The sequence below is a fragment of the Balaenoptera ricei genome, chromosome 14 (assembly GCF_028023285.1).
Source record: "Balaenoptera ricei isolate mBalRic1 chromosome 14, mBalRic1.hap2, whole genome shotgun sequence".
Lineage (NCBI taxonomy): Eukaryota > Metazoa > Chordata > Mammalia > Artiodactyla > Balaenopteridae > Balaenoptera > Balaenoptera ricei.
The window spans coordinates 82014131-82034858 of NC_082652.1; the positions used below are offsets into that span (position 1 = coordinate 82014131).

Here is a 20728-nt window from a genome sequence, read left to right on the forward strand (position 1 = left end):
ATGGCAAATTTAACTTCTTTAACTTTTTTTTTTGCTTTCTGACATTCAGTTTTATTATTACTTTTTACATCTTTATTGCAGTATAAATGCTTTACAACGTTGTTAGTTTCTGCTGTACAACAAAGTGAATCAGCTATAGGTATACATATATTCCCATATCCCCTCCCTCTTGAGCCTCCCTCCCACCCTCCCTACCCCACCCCTCTAGGTGGTCACAAAGCACCGAGCTGATCTCCCTGTGCTATGCAGCTGCTTCCCACTAGCTATCCATTTTACATTTGGTAGTGTATGTATGTAAATGCTACTCCCTCACTTCATCCCAGCTTCCCTTTCCCCGCCTGTGTCCTCAAGTCCGTTCTCTATGTTTGCATCTTTATTCCTGCCCTGCCACTAGGTTCATCAGTACTGTTTTTTAGCTTCCATATATATGTGTTAGCATACGGTATTTGTTTTTCTCTTTCTGACTTACTTCACTCTGTATGACAGATTCTAGGTCCATCCACCTCATTACAAATAATTCAATTTTGTTCCTTTTTTATGGCTGAGTAATATTCCATTGTATATATGTGCCACATCTTCTTTACTCATTCATCTGTCTATGGGCATTTAGGTTTAACATTTTATCTTAATGTGACTTTTACTTACATTTCAGAAATTCGGTTATTCAATTGAATGCCTTAAAAGGCTTGAACTACCTGGTCACTATTTTCATTGTCACTTATTTTCACATGCATCATTTAGTGAAGAAAAAAATCTTTATAGAGGTGATATATTGATAAACAAGAATTTTCTCAAGACTATTACTCTGATGGTTCATAAATTACCACTGTAAAATTAAATCCCCCTTTTCTGCTATTTTAAAAATACTTATGTTGACATTAATGGAAAAACTGGTGCAATCCAATGAAATCTGGAGTTTAGTTAATAGTAATGTACCAACGTTGGCTTCTTAGTTTTAAAAAAATGTTCCACTGTAATATTAGAAGCTAGCATTAGAGGAAACTGTGTCAGAAGTATATGGGAATTCCCTGTTTTATCTTTGTAACTTTCCTGTGAATTTAAAATTATTCCAAAATAAAAATTTTACTGGAAAGAATTATTACGTGTGAAAGTTGTCACATTAACATCCTTGCTTTTAAAAATCATAAGCTAGAAGAGTAAATTTCCAATTTATATAAATGTGTATTGTCAGTTATAAGAAGATATCCTTAGTAAAACTTTATCTCCATAAAATTGGCTGTGTTTTTCTAATTTCTATTAAAAATGCTCTTACGCAATGGCTCATTGGTAGTCTCATCAACTGTTATTCTAATTTTAGAGATTGAGTCTATCATTCTAGGCTGCTTTTTCCATTTTAATCTACTAAGTGAAAGATATGATCTGATATGGATCCGACATGAATGGTGTATAAACTAGTACAAGAAAATGTATTTTCTGCATTAAATCTTGGTTTGGTATCATAGAATAAAAAAAAAAAAAAAAGATTCTATGCTTTAGCTCCAAAGATAGGAAATTGTAATATATATGACAATTTATCATATCATTATAAAACATTTTCCCTCTATCCATAATGCCTCACATTAAGTAACAATGAAAGAAATCCCCTGTGTCTGTGTTCTACTAAATTAAAAGTCCTTAAGTGTTATGTATCATGTGGACTCATAAGAAAAGTAGGTAACAAGTGAACAGGGAGCATGGAAACCAAGCCAAGATAAAGGAAGACCAGAGTAACTCTGTGTCAGAGGCTGTCAATCAGAAAATATTAAACACAGTATTTTTCAAACAAACAAAAGAGGAAAAAGGATGATACTAGAAACTTCAGGTTAGTAAGATGCATTCAGGCAGTCATTCATTTAAAAAATGTTTGCTGAGCATCTACACTGTATCAGTTGATATTCGGGGCATGAAGACTACACTTCTTTTTTTTTTTTGAGGATTTATTGTATTTTATTTATTTATTTTCTCCAATTTTTTTTCTATTTCAGTATCACTCCTTTTCCTCTTCTTTTCTTTATGTTATTATTGTCCTACAACTATACATCTTTATGAATTATAAGCCCATGAACAGTTTCATAATTATTGCTTTATGCAGCTATCTTTTAAATCACATAGAAGGAAAAGTTACTAACAAGGATAAACTTATGCTGTCTTTGATACATATTTACCTACGTAGCTACTCTTACTGGTGCGCTTTGTTTCTCTGTGAGAATTAGAGTTACTGGAAGACTACACTTCTGAACAAAAACAGACCCTGGTCCCTAGTCTCTTGGAGTCATGGAGCTTACAAACTCGTGGGAGAAACAGACTCAAAGTGGATGTTAGTGCAAGGAATGACTGCAGAATAAACTGCAGTCATCTTGGAGACACATGTACCTGTGTGTGCGCATGCGTATCAGGCTTTTTCAATAATGAGGCTTAAAGTATTTGCTGATGATATTTGTGTTCTCCCCTTAGTGCAAATGTATACAGCCTATCTTTTTAGAAGGATAACAGACCTTAGAACAATAGATAATAATCACGGTCTGTTAATCTCCTTTGTTCCCAGGGACAACAAAACTATTAAAAAAAAACTTGACTGTCAATGGAAGGACGGAAAAGCAGAGCAGTAGCTACAGAGCAGAGAAGCGAGGAAGTTGTGGGGCTTTGTGTTTATTTGTTTGTGTTAATATGGGAGATGCTGAGTATATTTATGAGATAAGAAGACTCCAGAGAAGTAAAAGAGATTAAAGTTACAGGAGATGACTAATGGAACCATGTCCTAGAGAAGAAAGAAGTCTACTTTCCTTGAAACAGAAGGGGTAGAGAGATATGGTAGGCCCAGTGAAGGGGACCACGGGCCACCCCTCCATTATTGGGAGTAAAGAGGAAAGATATTCCCTTCGCCACTATCTGTCAGAGACCAGGAGAACTAATCCCTATGTGATCTTTAGCCCATTCATGTTTAGTTAATGATGTGTCAGGGCTGTGGTTCCTTTAAGCTTTTCCAGAGTAAGAACTCTCTGAAAAGTAGGGACCCAATGTAAACCTGAGATGGCAAGGATACTCGTCAAAATTGTTCTGTGATGCTCTAGACTGAAGGGTCTCCATTTATCTCTGACTCCTAATTAGCCTTCTCAGTTCCCCTCTAGAAGCTGAGCTGCACAGACTTCTGGGTCAGGGATAGTTACTTGGATTTGAACTTCAACTTGGCTCTTTGAACCTGTGCACAGGCACTAGACCCACTGTTTCATAATGCAGAGGCTTGAGAGTTGCGTCCTCATGTGTCTGCTTTGGGCAAGGTATTGCAAAGGATGCGTGCTACCAGATGGTGTTACTGTGATTAAAAACAGCAACCTAGAACATTAAAAAGTAGAACTTTTACAATATTTTTTAATAAGCAGTGTAGCAACCATCGATAGCTTTTGAAAAACAATGAGGCTTGTTTATTATTTCATACCAAAGTACTTTAAAAAAGAGGTTAATTACTTACATATTTTTTTTAAAGTCTGGTGCTCCAAATGTGCTGAACTTTTCTGTGATCATAAATGGCTTATTAGTAGTAGAAAATCTAGCAAGTATTCTTCAAAATAAATAGTCGATTGCCTTTAGGTAAAGGTACATCTTACCTATGAATGAGAAATCAACTGCTTTTGAAAGAGTGTAGAGTGATTATTTTGAGAACATCTATATGGATATTTTCCATTATATGATTTTATTGCTAAAAAGATATTAACAATTTCATATTTGGGCACTTAAAAACTTGGAAATATAATTTTCTAAACTTCATTAAAATCTTACAAAAAGAAAAGATTTGGTGGGCTTCAAACTGTCAAAAATATTTAAAATATGACGGTTTAAAAATTTTGGTTTGCAAGAACAAATGATTTTCAAGAGGATAAAGAGATTTTTACCAGTTAGATTTTAACCAGAAATCTTTGCATAATTAGCATGTGGATGAAAATCAAATGTCCAGGTTTAGTAAGTACAGCTAATGATGCCTTTATTCCATTTTTAAATCAACCCATTTCCTGAGAAGACTTTTCTTATGATAGCTATCAATCCAAGTTTAGAAATAAACTGAACTTAAAACCAGGCCTTCAAATTACTGTATTTCAAAGCTTTAAACTAAGATTAAAACAGGCAAACATATATTCAATTACATTGATCTCATTAAATTTTAAAATAATTTTTGTAAGCACAAAAATGTACTTCTAATCAAAAAGTGTTTTTCTTATCTTTAAAATTTTTGTTTACGTGTTTTATAGCGTGCATAATATATTAGTATTTAGCATAAAGCACATGTAAATTCGATACTGGAGATGCATGCTCAAAAATTGTTTTGATGGGACGACGTCCTACCAGAACAGTTTGGAAACCACTGGCTTTAGGAAGCTTTAACCTCTGGTTTTGCTTTTAGTTAATTTTCAAAGTGGAGTTCCGATTCTGAAACTGCTCTTGCATACACGCGTACTAACCCAGGAAAACAAACCAATCCCCCAATTGGCTAAGTCTTCCCCAAACACCCTCAGGGGGCGGGTGACTTGCCTCCCCCGCCAAGCCGTCTGCTCTCAGCCGGGGCAGGAGGGGGCGCGCGAGGCTCAGGCTCCGCCCGGGGTCCAGCCTGGGGATGCGGAGTCAGAGACGGCACAGGCCAGCGCCACCTCCCGGTGCTCTGAGTCACCGCCGGAAGCCGGCCCGAAAGCAAAGCGGGCGTGAAGCGTCCACCAAGCCGGAACAGCAGCGGCCGCAGCAGTAGAAGCGGCAGCAACAGCTGGAATCTCGCAGGTACCGGGGCTGGGAGGGCTCCCGAGCCCTCAGGTTCCCACGGCGGCCGCCTCTAGCCTAGAGTTCCTGCGGAGAGAGGACGGGGGCGAGGAGGGGAGGAAGGGAGGCCAGAGGCAGACGCAGGGGTTGGGAAAGGAGGAGGAGAGGACTAGGGGAACGACGGCAGGAGGTATCCGGGCAGGAGAGCTGCGGGGCTGGGGTCGCCCTGGCCCCCCCGTACCCTGGGCCCCCGGCCCGCTTGGTCTGGGGCTCGAAGGTGAGTCTCCCAGGACGGGGCTCCGAGACCCGAGCGCAGGTGCGCGGTGCGCAGACCCGCCCTGGGTCAGAGGGTGGTCTCCGGAGTGGAAGGGCCACCCGGCCTGCTGCCGCCGCTGCGCTGCGATTTGCTGGCAGTGAGGGCGCGGCCGGTGCCCCGAGCCTGGGCGGCGGTTCCCGGAGATGGAAGGGCGGAAGCTTTGGGGAGAGCGAGTGGGAGGAGCGCAGGGCGCAGCGGGAAGACTGTGGCGCCCACGGCCTCCTCGCCTGGAGTTTGCATGGAGCCTTGGGCAAGTTCCCAGAGGTGCTGGGTCAATGCCACCCCCAGCGCAAGCCCCTGTCCCCTCTGCGATCCAGCTTATGGCGCGTACCTCCCTCCCCTCCCCTCCCCTCCCCTCCTCTCGTTCTCCTCCACTTCCTCCTCCTTCTCATTCTTTTTCTTCTTCTCTCTCAGTTCCTCCCTCCCTCCCTCCCTCCCTTCCTTTTATCTTTCTGTATTTCTTCCATTCTTTTTCTTTTTTTTCTTTAACATCTTTCATCTGTTCTTCTTTATGGGCTGCTTTCCCTCAACGTGAAACAAACAAAAACTTTCCCTCTGTCTCCCCTTCTCTGCAGCCACAATAGCTAACTGAATCGATTCCACCCTGCCCGGATACTACTCAGCCGTCTAGCTCCGGCTCCCACCCCTTGCTGAGGGCTTTCAGGCCCAGGCTGGCTCCCCTCCGCCTCTCCAGCCTGGGTGCTACCTTCCTGTCCTCCTCCAGCCCTCCCCACTTCCCCGGCCCCTCACACACTCCCCGTTCTCCCAGGACATCCGGATTATTGGGTCTCGGTCTCTCGTCTTTTTCCTCTCACTACCTGCAAAAATTGGAAATTCTCCAGAACGAGGTGGATTTTTTTTCTCTCTTCTGCCTCCTCATGTACATTCTGAGTAATTTCATCCATTCCCCTAGAAGCTCCTGGAATCAGGATGCTGATGGCTCCCAATGCTCGCTGGAGAACTTCTCAGCTTGAGTCCCCTACCTATGTTGACAAACGTCCCTCAGCTGTCTTTGTTACAGGATCCCGTGGGATGGAACGTTCCACTCATCTCACATGGAGCAGATGGAACGCAGCGCCTTCCCCACCCCAAGCTGGCTCCTCACATAGCTTCCTGCGGTTCCTGGCGCACCCTGAGGGCGGGTTAGCTACAACCTCCGCATAATCCTTGATGCCCCTGCTCCTTATCCGAGTGTGATCAGTCACCCAGCCTGGCAGTTCCACCTTCTAGTCTTCAGTGCAGAAATTTCCTCTGTAGTAGGCAGCCCCTGGGCTATGGCAGTGGTCTACCGGCAGGGTCCACAGCCTTTTTCCCCACCAAATGGTGAGACACAATATTTTTCTAAGACTTAGGTATAACATTTGTTTGAAAACCGTGCCTGGCTTTCCAGACCGTAGCTCAAGTCCAAACCTTTAAACCTGGCGTGAGGGGCCCCTCCTGTCTCAGGCATCAGTTCTCTCACAGGAACACGCACACACCCACTCCCCTGGGCCCCGCACAAACCATGGCCTTCCTCTACATTCTTTGTACCTGCCTATCCCGCAGCCACAGCCCTCACATTCACCCCCCTCTTTCACCACCTTCCAGAGCTCCTGCCCAGTCCTGTTTCCCTTCTCCTGAACTCCTAAAGAGAATCCATCCTGCTTTACTGTGGGCTTCCTTCGCCCTTTGTCAGTTGTCTTGGCATGGAGCGCACAGGCAGCTTGAAACCATCTCCCCAAGGGTGGGAGCTCCCAGTCAGGAATTATGGCATTTGTTTTTAATGTTTTTTCTTCAAAATCATATAAGGACAGTTGGACATAAGTGCTCTTTGAACAGATTCACTTTGGGATGTGAGTATGGGATGGGGGAGTGGAGCAGGGAGATGACAGGCATTCAAGGCCCCCAGGAGAGAATGATGCTGAATACAGTCAGCCCTCCCCTCTGTCACTGGTTCTGCACCTGCAAATTCAACCCAAAGCAGATGGAAAGTATTTGAACAAAATTCTAGAAAGTTCCAAAAAGCTTTGAAAACTTGAATTTGCGCCCTCTGGCTACTATTTACCTAGCAGTTACATTGTATTAGGGATTATAAGTAATCTAGAGCTGATTTAAAGTATACAAGAGGATGTGTGTAGGTTATGAGCAAATACTATACCATTTTATATAAGGGACTTGAGCATCCTTGGATTTTGGTATCCACGGGGGTCCTGAAACCAATCCCCCATGGATACCAAGGGACAACTACTTGGAAGCAGAAGGCTTGCTTTTGTGACTGAATCTGTCAGATTTTTCTGAGACCTGAGGACAGTATTTAATTGTTCTGACCCTGTTTGTTCACCTGTAAAAGGAAAACGAGTTTAATGCCAATCCATTTTACTGGCTGGAAATAAAATCTTTTCACTGGTGTGAGCTGGGGGTGCATCTGAGAGGTGCACTGGTGTGTGTGTGCGACGGTGTGTCAGTGCTGGGGGGCGAGATGCTGATGGGAAGCACTCTGCTGCTGACCAGCACCTGGATGTTGAAAAGGAACGGAGGTGCGGAAATGAGATGAAGAAAGAGGCAATATGGAAGAAACCAGACATAGACATTTACAATTAAGAGTAGTTACAATGTAAAGAGGAAATTGATGTGATATTCCAGTTCATTCCTTTGCCTTTTCAGATTGCACAACTACACACACACACACACACACACACACTCACAATCACCAGCCCAAGTTTATGTCTGCTTCACCCTGGCTCCTGTAAAACAAAGAATGTTGCCCGCCATCCGGTTCTACAAGGATCAAGTCATTAGCCATTGCAGTCGCTGACCTACAGTGCACGCTGAAAGGAATTCAGGATGAAAAACAGCATGAGACACTCTGTGCTTTGGGAAAACAGCCTCCTTAGAGAGAGGTATCGCAGGAAAAAATTTTAACGAACCCAGATTCTTGCGTCTTCCCCTACATAGGAAAGCACTAAAATCACTAACTGAGATATCTGGTCCTCGTGACTAGCAGTGACCTTTTACTGATATGTATGTCTGACTGCGTGCATTCCCTAGCCAAAATCATGCTTCTCCCCCTACCTCCTCAGAGCTCTCTGAGAGGCTGTCTCCCAGCCTATAGTCCTCAGTAAGACCCCCGAATAAAACTTAGCTCACAACTTAATCTCATGTTGTGCATTTTTTTATTTCAGTCCACAGGTCAAAACTCTTATGCTCATGTAAGATCAAATCCAAATGTATTCCTGTCTTTCATCTCCAGTTTACCTAATTCTTTCCTTCCTTGAGTCTCTTTGGTGCCACCTTCTGGTAGGCACAGTGCTATCAAGTTTGAATATCCCTCCTGGCTCCTAGGTTTTTATTTGCCGAAACATCCTCAAGTGTAAGGTGAGGAAATGCGGGGTGAGAAGTGGCCTGGAGGCAGGCTGAGGCTTGCTCTGCGGTGGGACTTGCCCGCTGCAGACACATCAGCCTTCTGACCCTTGCGGCCCTCGGGTTCCAGCCCTGCAGCTGACGGCTCTGGAGGGACTTATGAAGTGAGGGCACTGAGGAACTTAACACTGTGTCCTCTATTAAATGACCTATTAAGTATAGAGCACTGTTGTCAAACTGTGCCATTGTATTTCCTTGGTTGACGTTTTAATACATTTTTTTCAAACTTTAAAGAATGGGTTTTGGGCTGTTATTTTATATTTAGTGTGTGAACTTCACACCCTTTTTTTTTTTTTTTTTCCCACCACCCTTCTTTTTTCTTTTAAACCAGAGACATCTCCTCTTGAAAAAAAATATCTCAGAAGGAAGCTTCAAAGGAACCATTCAACAGTGAAGCGGCTCCGGTTAAAACAGGTGTGTTCCCCACCCACTTTCCCCTCCTGCCCTTGCGGCCCAGAAGACCCACCCCCTCCAAGTCTAAATGAAATATACTTTCAAGATGCTGCAGGAGGCCCTTTAGTCCACTGGGGCATGAGAGAAGGACCAGAGGGTGGCCCATCTGTTTATAAAAATGAGCACATGGGGCTTCCCTGGTGGTGCAGTGGTTGAGAATCTGCCTGCCAATGCAGGGGACACGGGTTCGAGCCCTGGTCTGGGAAGATCCCACATGCCGTGGAGCAACTGGGCCCGTGAGCCACAACTACTGAGCCTGTGCGTCTGGAGCCTGTGCTCCGCAACAAGAGAGGCCGCAATAGTGAGAGGCCCGCGCACCGCGATGAAGAGTGGCCCCCGCTTGCCGCAGCTGGGGAAAGCCCTCGCACAGAAACGAAGACCCAACACAGCCATAAATAAATAAATAAATAAACCCAAAGTTTAAAAAAAAAAAAAAAATGAGCACATGCATGATGACCCTTATCTCTAGGTGGAGTTTCCAGTACTTTTCTTGTTTGCTAATTTTCCAAATTGGAACATATTTTTCTTGTGTAGCTTTACGAGTTTTGAGTTAAAAATATACATACCAATTAAAAACAGATAGCATAATAGAAAAAATAGCTTATAGCATCATGGGATTATGGGTGATGATTTGTCCTTTTATTTTCCAAAATGTCTTCAACTGTAACAGCAAAGAGATTCAGGGAAACCAAGATGAGTTGATGAACTTTAATAGTTTACTGACTAGCAGCCCAGGTTTCTAGAAGGTTTAATAGAAATAAATGCAGCATTTATAAAATGTTTCTAAAATTATAAAAATTAATATGCTGCAAAAGCTTTTCACAGCTTGCAGCAAGGTGCCTGCTGCTATTTTGCTCCCACTGTCCCACGGAGACTATCTTCCTTGACAGCTACATTTTAAAGGGATGGCTTCTAGGGACTTGAGAAGGATTGTCTTGGGCTGTAAAATAGGAAAGAGGCTTTTCAAAATGTTTACCTCTCGGAGGAGCAGAGAAAGAACTTACCATGACAAATTGCCTAGAGTAAGTGCTCTAAGGAAAGAGAGGTCAGGCACCAGAGGCAGGAAGAAGCTTGTCTAAAGTTTAGTCAAGCTGGGGGGAAGGTTAAGGCTGGATCCAAAATTAGTGCCTGATTCAAAGTGTGCATCTGATGACTTGAGATTTGGGCTTCATGTTCTACCTCCGTGCCCAGGGGCTCCCTTCACAGCTCCTAGCCCAGTTTCAACAACTCCGGTGGAAAATGGTCTATTGTTTTCGAGTCCTTCTGATTTAAAGTAAATTTTGTGTCTTCCCAGGAGCCCACATTTTAGGGCAGACCATCCCAGAAAAACCCTCCAAAATCTGTTGAAATCCATCCAGCTGTTTTCATGTGACAGCGTGACAGAAATGTCATTTTTATGTATAGTATATTATAATTCATAGAACATTGCTTATAAATTATGCCAGAGACAGCAAACTGAAGAACTATCCATAATAGGGGGATTTATCTTACAGTTCTGGAGGTCAGAAGTCCGCAAGAGGTTGGCAGAGCTACATTTTAAGTCTGGAGGCTCTAGGGCAGAGCCCATTTCCTTGCCTTTTGCAGCTCCTGGAGGCTGCCTGCATTCTGTGTCTCCACATCATCTTGATCTTTGCTTCCAACTTCACTTCTCCTTCTCTGGCTCTGACCCTCCTGCCTTCCTCTTATAAGAAGCCTGTGATTACACTGAGCCCACCGGATGATCCAGGTGACTCCATCTCAAGATCCTTAATTCAATCACATCCGCCAAGTCCTTATTGCCATGTAAGATAACATCGTCACAGGTTTTGGAGATTCAACATGGATGTTTGGGGATGTAGTTATTCTGCTGACCACACCCAGTGTCCACAGACTGGGGTGGAGGTGTGACTAGTGACTAGTGAGCAGTGGCTAGTGGAGGGCATATGGCTAATGTGCTTCTGTGTTGTGCTTTGGGTGCAGACCTTCACTGATGGATGATCTCTGTGAAGCAAATGGCACTTTTGCCATCAACTTATTAAAACTGCTGGGTGAAAAGGACAACTTGCGAAACGTGTTCTTCTCTCCCCTGAGCCTCTCCTCTGCCCTGACCATGGTCTTAATGGGGGCCAAAGGAAACACTGCGGCGCAGATGTCCCAGGTATGCGTGCCCACCACAAAGGAAGACCAAGGGCGGGCTTCCTCTGTGCTTTCATAGAGCTGGTCTGTTATCCTTCACTCCAGCTGATGGAAGCCGGTGAGGCTGGGAGGTGGGAGGGGCACCGTGGTGATGGAGAGAAAGCAGACATGGGTAGAAAGGTGAATTGTGTAAGACGGAATCTCCTGCTAGTTTTCATGGGAGAAATCAAGTCAGTACATTATTTTCTGCATCTTTGATAAGTAAGGTGAACTAAAATTCTGTTCCACAGAAAGGCCAAGAATTTCAACTTTGTTCTATTTTAAACTTTTGCTAACATTATATTTCAAATTGAAATGCAACTGTGTAAATGAACCTTTTTGTTAAACGGGTTGTTTCTAGTGTACAACTATGCATAAGTGGAAGACGAATGCAACACAAAGGAGGACTTTTACATCTTCTGGAGTTGTTTAGAGGGAATATATTATCTGATTGATCTGAAATGGGTTATATGTGCCCTTAGCTACCAAGGAAGTAGTGGATATTACTTTAGGGAAGTAGACCTTCCCCTATTTATGTCTTAGTTTCTTTGACCGTCTGGTGAATGTATCCCAGAAAACTGTCATATACACATCATGTTCCCACTAATAGCGGGGTGCACAGACACCCCCCAGAAGCGTGTCCATGGCCACAGTTGAATCCCTGGTGGCTCTTTCTTCCAGCTCCCTGGAGGAATGAGGCTTTGGACTGGGGTTGTTGGGAGATAAGGGAACAGCCTTGATTCTCACTCTGACCTGACATTTAAGTCACAGTCTGGTCTGGAGGACTTCTGTGGAATCGCTAATGAAACGTTTCTGCTCATCTTGTCTTCTGTGGGTCACTCCCGCTACCTGTTTGTTCTGTTCTGTCTCCCTCCTGAGTTATCACACGTTGTCTTCCTGGTATAGATAAATCTGCTAGAGCAGGGCTTTCCACCTGGGGGCGATTTTTTCTCCCAGAAACAGTTGACAAAGTCTGGACAGAGTTGGTTGTCATAACCAAGAGGTGCTACTGACATCTAGTGAGCAGAGGCCAGAAATGCAGCTAAATATCCTAGGATGTGCAGGATAGCCTCCCAACAAAGTATGTGGCCCCAAAAGTCTATACTGCCAGGTTGAGGAACCCTGTGCTAGACGGTTAAACAAAACTCATTTTAAAATAGGATTCTCTGTGATTTTCAGTGTCGAAATTTGTTTGGAAATAGCTCTTTGGGGGAGAAATGGCATGTCAAAAGTCGCCGTTCTCGTCTTCTATTACCAGGCACTTTGTTTGAACAAAGGTGGAGATATTCACCAAGGATTCCAGTCACTTCTCATGGAATTGAACAAATCTGGCCCTCAGTGCTTGCTCAGAACTGCCAACAAACTCTTTGGGGAAAAGACATGTGATTTCCTGCCAGTAAGTAGTGCTTGCACATTGATGAAAAAGAAATTGAAAATAAAACAGAAACTACAGAAGAGCAGAGATAAAGTGTAGCTCTGCTGCCTTAAAAATGTGCTTAGAATTATATTTTGTAATTGTAATTTTGAATTTTATGATTGCTTCTGAATTGTGTCCTTTGAAAAAGTATTGTCTCTGATATATCTTCCCAGATGTCAATTTCAATTTGTCCATCTTCCTGCACCCGGACCTGCCTCTCCCCCTTGATCCCCTTCTCAGTGACCGCATCACTCTTGCCATTCCCTGGTCTCATCTCTGACTGTTGGGCTGTTTCTATGGAGCTGGCCTCGCAAAGTCTCTTAAATTTGTCCCGTCTTCTGAATCACCACCGCCATTGCCTGGGTCCAGACTCTCACATCTTCTACACTATTATTTTAATTGTTTCCTAATGGATCTCTCCAAATTCAGCCTAGTCTTTTCACACTACTGACAGAATAATCTTTCTAAAATTAAAATCTGTTCATAAAAAATAAGGTTTTGAATCTGGGTAGTTCCTGTTTACTGCAAAATATAATTCCAAAGTTCCCTAGTCCAGTAAAAGCCTGCCATTATTCAATAAGTGAAGTCCAAAAAATTATGCCACATAATATGCAGAGTGATGCTATCTTAAGATTAATGAAATGATCAGGGCAAGTCCGGTCATCTTATTAGCCAGCAATTCCAAGGATTATTTGGTTAGACTCAGATATAATCGTGTTCTAGCTGCTGTTGGGTGCTACCCCGTGGAGGTTGCCTGCTCTGGGCTTAAATATTATTGGAGGTGATTCTGGATCCCTCAGCTAGTTAGGTTTTCTAGGATAAGCACTAGTGATTCCAGGAATCTCCTGGTTAACTGATGTTCATTTTTGAATATCAGACTGACCTTTGAATACTGTAATTGAGGAATACTGGGGACACAGGGAACCATTCTCCACTTTTCTTGGTTGCTTGGGTCCTTCTTCTCTCTACATCTTCTTTCTTCTGTAGAAGCTAAAATGTTTGAGAACAGGAGATGGGCGGAGGATGGGAGCCCATTGCCAGGCACATTATATCAGAAAACAAGTTTTCATGAGGTGAGTTATCCTTGGGTTTTAATGTGTTGCATATAACAACCTTCTTGACTTGATCCCAACTTATATTCCATGGCTCATGCCTTGCCACTGTTTTCCCTAATACCCTCCACACACACACACACACACACACACACACACACACCCACCCACGATGACCCCGCTCCTGGAGGACCTGTAAGATCTCGTGATAATCTAGTTCCACTGTGGAGCCTCCCAATCATTCCCTAAGGATGTTTCAGACACTGTGGTTGGTGCTGGTGATACAAAAATGAGTAAAACAGGGTTAGACCACCTAGTGGGGGAGACAAAAATCAAACAGAAAGTCAATATGGAGTTTAAGCGTTTGACAGGAACGTTCACGGGCTGTTTTGTGCATGACTGCCGCCGTCTGTATTCTCAAAACACATTGTAACTATCGTGTGTGTATGTTTCTCCCTCAGCAGACTGTGAGCCACCTCAGGTCCAATGTCATGTCTTCACCCTGGTGTCCAGCACCTGGCACAGTGCCAGGCACAAAGCCAGCAGTCTATACATTTTGATTAATTGCATAAATGAGTCTTAAAGTACAGGGTGCCCTGTGCAGGCATTTGTGCTAGAAACACGTTAAGAAAGAAATGTTTTCACACTTTTAGGAAACGTTGCCAAGTAGAATATGGCCAAACTTGGTATTTTGCATTTGTAGGCTTTTAAGGAATCCTGCCAGAAGTTCTATCAGGCAGACCTGGAGGAACTGTCCTTTTCTAAAGACACTGAAGAATGCAGGAAACACATAAATGACTGGGTGACGGAGAAGACTGAAGGTGAGAGATTTTCATTTCAGGAGATGTGGTGTTGTGAGGGACACAGAGCTGAGATTGCCTGGGATGTGACCTCCACGGGTGGCCACTGTGACCCTGTAACCTGGGATGTGACCTCCACGGGTGGCCACTGTGACCCTGTAACCTGGGATGTGACCTCCACGGGTGGCCACTGTGACCCTGTAACCTGGGATGTGACCTCCACGGGTGGCCACTGTGACCCTGTAACCAGTGGCCTGTTTATGTGTGTTTGCTGGGCTTTCAGGCCATTGATGCAATTCTGATATTTTTCTTGGGCTTATGAAGTGGTGATTTCTGAAAAATGCTTAAACCTAATGTTAGTCTCTCAGATGCCCTCCCCTCTGGAAGGTACTGGAACATCCCTGAAAAATGCTTCCTCTTTGGCGCCCCATTTAACTTCTACCTGGGAGGACACTGCCGTGCTCTAAGGGCAGGAGGACATTCCATTTAGATTACAGCTGAGGTGGGACAACGTTTCACGTCACCTCCCGGTGGTGATGTGAGCCGCTCTAGTTTCATCCACAGCCCTCTCCTTCCCTCTGAACTTGGCTGTGGCTAAGTTTGCTTTTCTGAATTTGCTCCGGATTCTGGAAGCGCAGCTAATGTGGAGCACGCAGGGTGCCCTGTCCGGACACATTCTGTCTCACCAGAAACATTTCTGCCATTTCTCAATTAGAGTGCAGAGAAAAAGGACGTGCTTTTCAGAATTCTGAGTACTCAGCACGAAATTTAGAGCCGTCCAGCAGGAGGGGAGGTTACGTCACTCATTTGTTCACGCGCCCGCCTGGCACTCATTAGTCCGTCCGTTCCATCTTACGGCGCATCCACTGCGTGTCAGGCAGCCACGATACCCATGATTACACAGGCGGCCAACGACCATCGGAAGGGAAGAGCCTTTCACGCTGATATTTTCATACGTCACGTGTGCAGTGGTCTCTGGCTCTCCAGTTGACCTAGCAGCACTGAGTCAGCTAGGGAAGCCAGAAGCTTCTCCACACCTCACCCTCCCTCCACCACCCACTTCCCCCTCCACGGCTGCTCACACCCTTCCTTCCACCAGGCTGACCACCCGAGTTTTCCCAGAATAGCAGAGCTGGAGGGGAGGCTGGGGATCACCTCGTCTCCGCTCTCATTGGACAACTCAGTTTGGGCCCCTTTATTGCATCCCCCTAATTCCTTTGCCCCATTCCCTCCCTCCAGGAAGCTGCCTTCTCCCATTTACAGATCTGTATCCCCATCCTTCGGAAGCCTCTCCTCACCTAAATGAGACTTGAAGGTGGGCACAGAGCAACGATTCTTAATCAGAATCAACCTCCAGGGGATATCCGGCCATAACTGAAGACATTTTCAGTTGTCACAGTTGGGGGAAGTGATACTGGCTAAACATCCTAAACGCATAGGACCGTCCCCAAAACAAAGAATTATGTGGCCTAAAATGCCAGTAGTGGCGTGGCTGAGAAATTATGGTGCCAAGGTCGAGAAGCTTACAGTTGGAATCGAGACTCTTGGGTTATTTTCTCAGCTCAACCACTTTGTCGTCTATGTGACCTTGGCAAAAAGTCAGGCAAATACTCTGAACCTGAATTTCTACATCTATAAGTTGAGGGCAAAATGATCATTGACCTGCCTGCTTCAAGACTGTTGTTTAAGGACAAACACTACTCTGTATGTGTGCACAGAATGAAACACCATCACCCTGATTCCTCAGGCAGCCAGAACGACAGGATCCAGCCTTTTCTCCACCAAGCCTTGGCTTTCAATGTCAAGAGAACTTTCGTAAAAGAATGTTTATTCTCCCCCAATAGCAATAACTTTCTCTCATACTCTTTACAGGAAAGATTTCAGAGATCCTGGGGGCTGGGGCGATCGGTCCTCTGACTAAGCTGGTCCTCGTGAATGCAACCTATTTCAAAGGAAAGTGGAATGAGCAATTTGACAGAAAGCACACAAGGGGAATGACCTTTAAAACCAACAAGGTAGGGACATATTTTGCAGATATACAGCTACTTTCTAAAGTAATACTCTGGGAAAGGTTGTGAATAAATGGAAAAAAATAATTTATTTCACACTGTCTTGATTCTTAATTTATTTCTGAAGGAATTTCATGCCCCCTATGTATCTCTTATTGGAATGGAAAAGAGAAAAACTAAAATAATTGTTACATTGATCATTTGGTTTTTGGATCCTTGGTCAAATCGATCTTCTCTCTCTGGTCATGTTATTTGGATTGAAAGAAACTGTCTTCTAAGCCTTGGAATTATGTTTGTATTTTACTATCACTGTTGTATTTAGACACTTTCTTGCAACAGTCAGTGACAACTATGACTATTTATTGCCTTAGAATTCATGGCTGTACAATTCCTAATACAAGAAAAAAAGTGTTAGCAAATGTTCAGGCCAGCTTTGTTTTTATTTATTCTTGGATCTTCTTAAAAAATAAAAATCATACATATTTAAGGTGTACAAGGTGAGGATTTGATATACATATACATAGTGAAATGATTACCACAGTCAAGCTAATTAAAATATCTTTCCCTCACATAGTTACCATATATTTTCTGTGATGACAGCACCTGAAATCTACCCTCTTAGCAAATTTCCAGTATTTGATACAGTATTATTAACTATAGCATCACGTTGTATATTTGATTTCTAGAATTACATGCCTAACTTTAAAAACACTTTTCTCCATTCACTTTTGAATATGATAACGGCTGGGGTCAAAAACTGTTAGCTTGGAATTTGACCTCCATCCGCTTGATAACAGCGTATTGCACAAAAATTTATAAATCTAGAATATATTTGATGCAAGCTTTAAAAATGGTGGACCCTAGACATCTCATCAAGGTTCCCCCTTCAAGCAAAGCAAGGCCATAAAGCCAATTATATAATTGAGCAAGTTTTCAGAATAGAAGTATAACTCCCAGGACTTCCCTGGTGGCACAGTGGTTAAGAATCTGCCTGCCAATGCAGGGGGACACGGGTTTGAGCCCTGGTTCAGGAAGATCCCACATGCTACAGAGCAACTAAGCCTGTGCGCCACAACTACTGAGCCTGCGCTCTAGAGCCCACGAGCCACAACTACTGAGCCCACACACCACAACTACTGAGCCCGCGTGCCCAGAGCCCGTGCTCTGCACCAAGAGAAGCCACCGCAATAAGAAGCCCGCGCACCACAACAAAGAATAGCCCCCGCTCACCGCAACTAGAGAAAGCCCGTGCACAGCAACGAAGACCCAACGTAGCCAAAAATAAATAAATAAATTTATTGGGGGAAAAAAAAAAGTATAACTCCCTCTGGCCTATATACCTTTTCTAACCAGATCTTTCAGCCTAAAGACCTGAATATTAGTTAAATTTCCTCTGAACTTGGAGAAATAATTTTTTAATTAAAAGGTCCCTGGGAGTGCTTCTCTACCCATCTTCTCAAAAGAGAAAAAAAAATACAATTTCTTCTGAGAATACTATAGTTTTATGTCTCTCTATATTCATCAATTTATTCTCTCCCGCCTCATCATACTTGATCTGCTGGGGCAATAGAATGTTATACTCAACACTAATATGTAATAATGAAGACTTTACATCAATCAGCATAAGTGCACAGAAATAATAATTATACGTACCTAGGGATTCTGCGAATCAGACATATCTTTTTTTTAGTGCACTGTGCTCATTTTTCAGTAATTTGATTTTAATGTTGCATTCTTATTAGGAGAAGAAGACAGTGCAGATGATGTTTAAGCAAGCTGAGTTTAAAATGGGGTATGTGGAGGAGGTGCGCGCCCAGGTCCTGGAGCTGCCCTACGCGGAGCAGGAGCTGAGCATGCTCATTTTACTGCCTGACGACAGCACGGATCTCGCTGAGGTGAGCCCTTGCCAATGAGTCTGAGTGTCCTTGGATCCAGGCTGAGCTCATTTTTAAAAGTCCATCCACCAGATAGCATTTGAGGAATTTCCAATTTAGGATTCTTTTAAGGAGTGCTAAATGAACACCACTGCATGTCTTTTGGTGAACATGTGTATGCATTTCCTGTTGAGTGTACAACCAGGAGTGGAATTGCTGGTATAGACAAATTTTGATGACGCTTACAAGAGAGACTTCCAAAAATATAAGAACATTATTATTTATTTTGAAGGGAGGGACTAGTTGAGAGCCCAATAATTACTGAAGAAAAGGACAGGAAAAGGATAAGAATGGATCTGGGCAGTGTTCCTCAAACATTAATGTGCATATTAACCTAATGGGATCTTGTTAAAATGCAGACTTTGATTTGGGGGGAGTTATGGCCTGAGATTTTGCATTTCTAACAAGATTCCAAGTGATGCAGATGCCATTGGTCATAGACCAACTTTGAGGAGCAAGGGTCTAAAGTACAGGTGAGGAATTTACCTTAGACAGGAGGAAGACATTTTCCCGTGACAGAAAATGGGGGTTCAGGATGGGGAAAAGTAAACTTGTAGGGTGGGAGGCACAAGAGTGATAGCGTGCTGGTTATCTGGCTCTCTGGGGTGTAGGGGAAGCATTATAATATTTGCCGATTCCTGTGGTGTAAATACCCCCACCGTGGCTGAATTTAGGCTCCCGAGGGTTTAACAATTGACTCTCACCGGAGATACAAGCCAGCTCCAGCCCACCACCTGCACACCAGCACACCGCTGTGAGGCTAGGGCCTGCCTGATCTCCCTGGCTTCTCCATGGAATCAGGAAGGTCCTGGCATAAGTCAAGGATGAGCTCTGTCATGGCGACTTGAGAAGAAAATCAGGAGAGTCTAGGAATAGAGCTGACATCCAAACCCAGCTGTCACGGGAGAGGAGCACGCACCCGGACTCCAGGTGGTGAAGGGAAGTGGGGATGCAAGTGGAAGCCCCCTCTTCCTCCTTTATTTCTTCCCTGTGGATAAACAGAATGAGTTCTGGGTCTCGTAGGATTTGAAGCTCCAGGGCAGGCAGAGGGCAAATGAGGATGCCAGAAGCGATCGTGCTGTGGAATTCCCCACTGCTGCTCTCCCCCCCCAGAATCCACGTCCTCCTTCCCGTTCAGATGATCCCTGATTTCCCCATTTTTCATCCATCAGAGTTCTGAGCCATGCTTTGTCTCCCTTTTGTCGAACAAGTTCTCAAACTCATGGTAAAGTGTTTCGCATGAATACGATCAATTGGTTATGAGAATTTTCTAAACTAAAAAAACCGCCTGAAATGAATTTGGTACAGATAGTTAAAAATAAAACCCTATCTTCGTCTCAGGTCTTTTCTAACTGTTCTTCGCTTGTATCCATAAAACAAGGAAAATGCAAGAATTTGAGGGGAAATCCTGGTGTGTTTATAAGTGGAAATATCCCTTAGATTATCTTGGACCAGATCTCACCATCTAGCTGCAGGTCATGCGTGTGTGTGGAGGTGTTAATGACTGGCTGGATGGGTGGGTACCAGGCTATTGTCATCTAGCTTTTAAGATTTAACTCTTCATTATTTCAGGTGGAAAAGGCACTTACATATGAGAAGTTCAGAGCCTGGACAAATCCAGAAAAGCTGACTAAGGATAAAGTTCAAGTTTTTCTTCCCAGATTAAAGCTGGAGGAGAGTTATGACTTGGAGACTTTTCTTCGAAGTTTAGGAATGACTGATGCTTTTGAGGAAGCCAAGGCCGACTTTTCTGGAATGTCAGCCAAGAAGAACGTGCCCATGTCCAAGGTCGTGCACAAGTGCTTTGTAGAGGTCAATGAGGAGGGCACGGAGGCAGCTGCGGCCACTGCCGTGGTCAGGAACTCCCAGTGCAGCAGAATTGAACCAAGATTTTGTGCAGACCACCCTTTCCTTTTCTTCATCAGGCACGATGAAACCAACAGCATTTTGTTCTGCGGCAAGTTCTCTTCTCCATAAAGGGCTGCAGTCATTGTACATCACTCTGCCCACCCTGCCTTACTTCAAATTCCCTGTGACCAAATTGATGCGGTGGTTTGAATACCAAAATAAAGTGTAATTATGATAACAGGACCCCCTCACAGAGTTGTTGAGAGGATTTAATAGGTTGATAAAGAGGTTAGAGCAATACCTGCTATAGTAGTACACAATATCATTATTAGACAAGAGTCAATTGCATTTTTATGCATCTAAAAAGCAATAGTTAGAAAATGTAATTAATTTGGCACTAAAAATATAATGTTCTTAAGAATGATAATTAACAAAAGATAAGCAAGACTGTTATGTTGAAAATTATAAAGTGCTATTGACAGTCATTAATGATGACCAAAATAAATGGACATATTTCATATCACGAATACACCTTGAGTTAAAAAATTGTCAGTTCTCCCCGACTTGTCCTATTGATGTAATGTAATTCTAATCCAAATTCCA

At 43.6% G+C, this 20728-nt stretch overlaps 1 protein-coding gene across 2 annotated transcripts; it reads left to right on the forward strand.

The window, feature by feature from the left end:
- The first annotated feature begins 4624 nt into the window (after positions 1-4624).
- LOC132347464 (serpin B8) lies at positions 4625-20363 on the forward strand. 2 transcript variants are annotated; one of them, XM_059893991.1, is made up of 8 exons: positions 4625-4764; positions 8790-8872; positions 10871-11048; positions 12324-12461; positions 14238-14355; positions 16207-16349; positions 18086-18238; positions 19850-20363. In XM_059893991.1, exons 3-8 carry the CDS (start codon positions 10881-10883, stop codon positions 20252-20254), a joined length of 1125 nt encoding a protein of 374 aa, XP_059749974.1. In that variant the 5' UTR covers positions 4625-4764; positions 8790-8872; positions 10871-10880; the 3' UTR covers positions 20255-20363. The 2 variants fall into 2 exon arrangements, with proteins under 2 accessions (XP_059749974.1, XP_059749975.1); XM_059893992.1 differs by lacking the exons at positions 4625-4764; positions 8790-8872; positions 10871-11048 and adding an exon at positions 13470-13555 and having other exon boundaries at positions 12431-12461.
- Positions 20364-20728: the final 365 nt, after the last annotated feature.

Coding starts and splice junctions, on each gene's coding strand:
- LOC132347464 (XM_059893991.1), top strand. CDS start 10,881: ATGGATGATCTCTGTGAAGCAAATGGCACTTTTGCCATCAACTTATTA. Junction 11,049..12,323: donor CTGCGGCGCAGATGTCCCAG/GTATGCGTGCCC, acceptor TTCTATTACCAG/GCACTTTGTTTGAACAAAGG. Junction 16,350..18,085: donor TGACCTTTAAAACCAACAAG/GTAGGGACATAT, acceptor CATTCTTATTAG/GAGAAGAAGACAGTGCAGAT.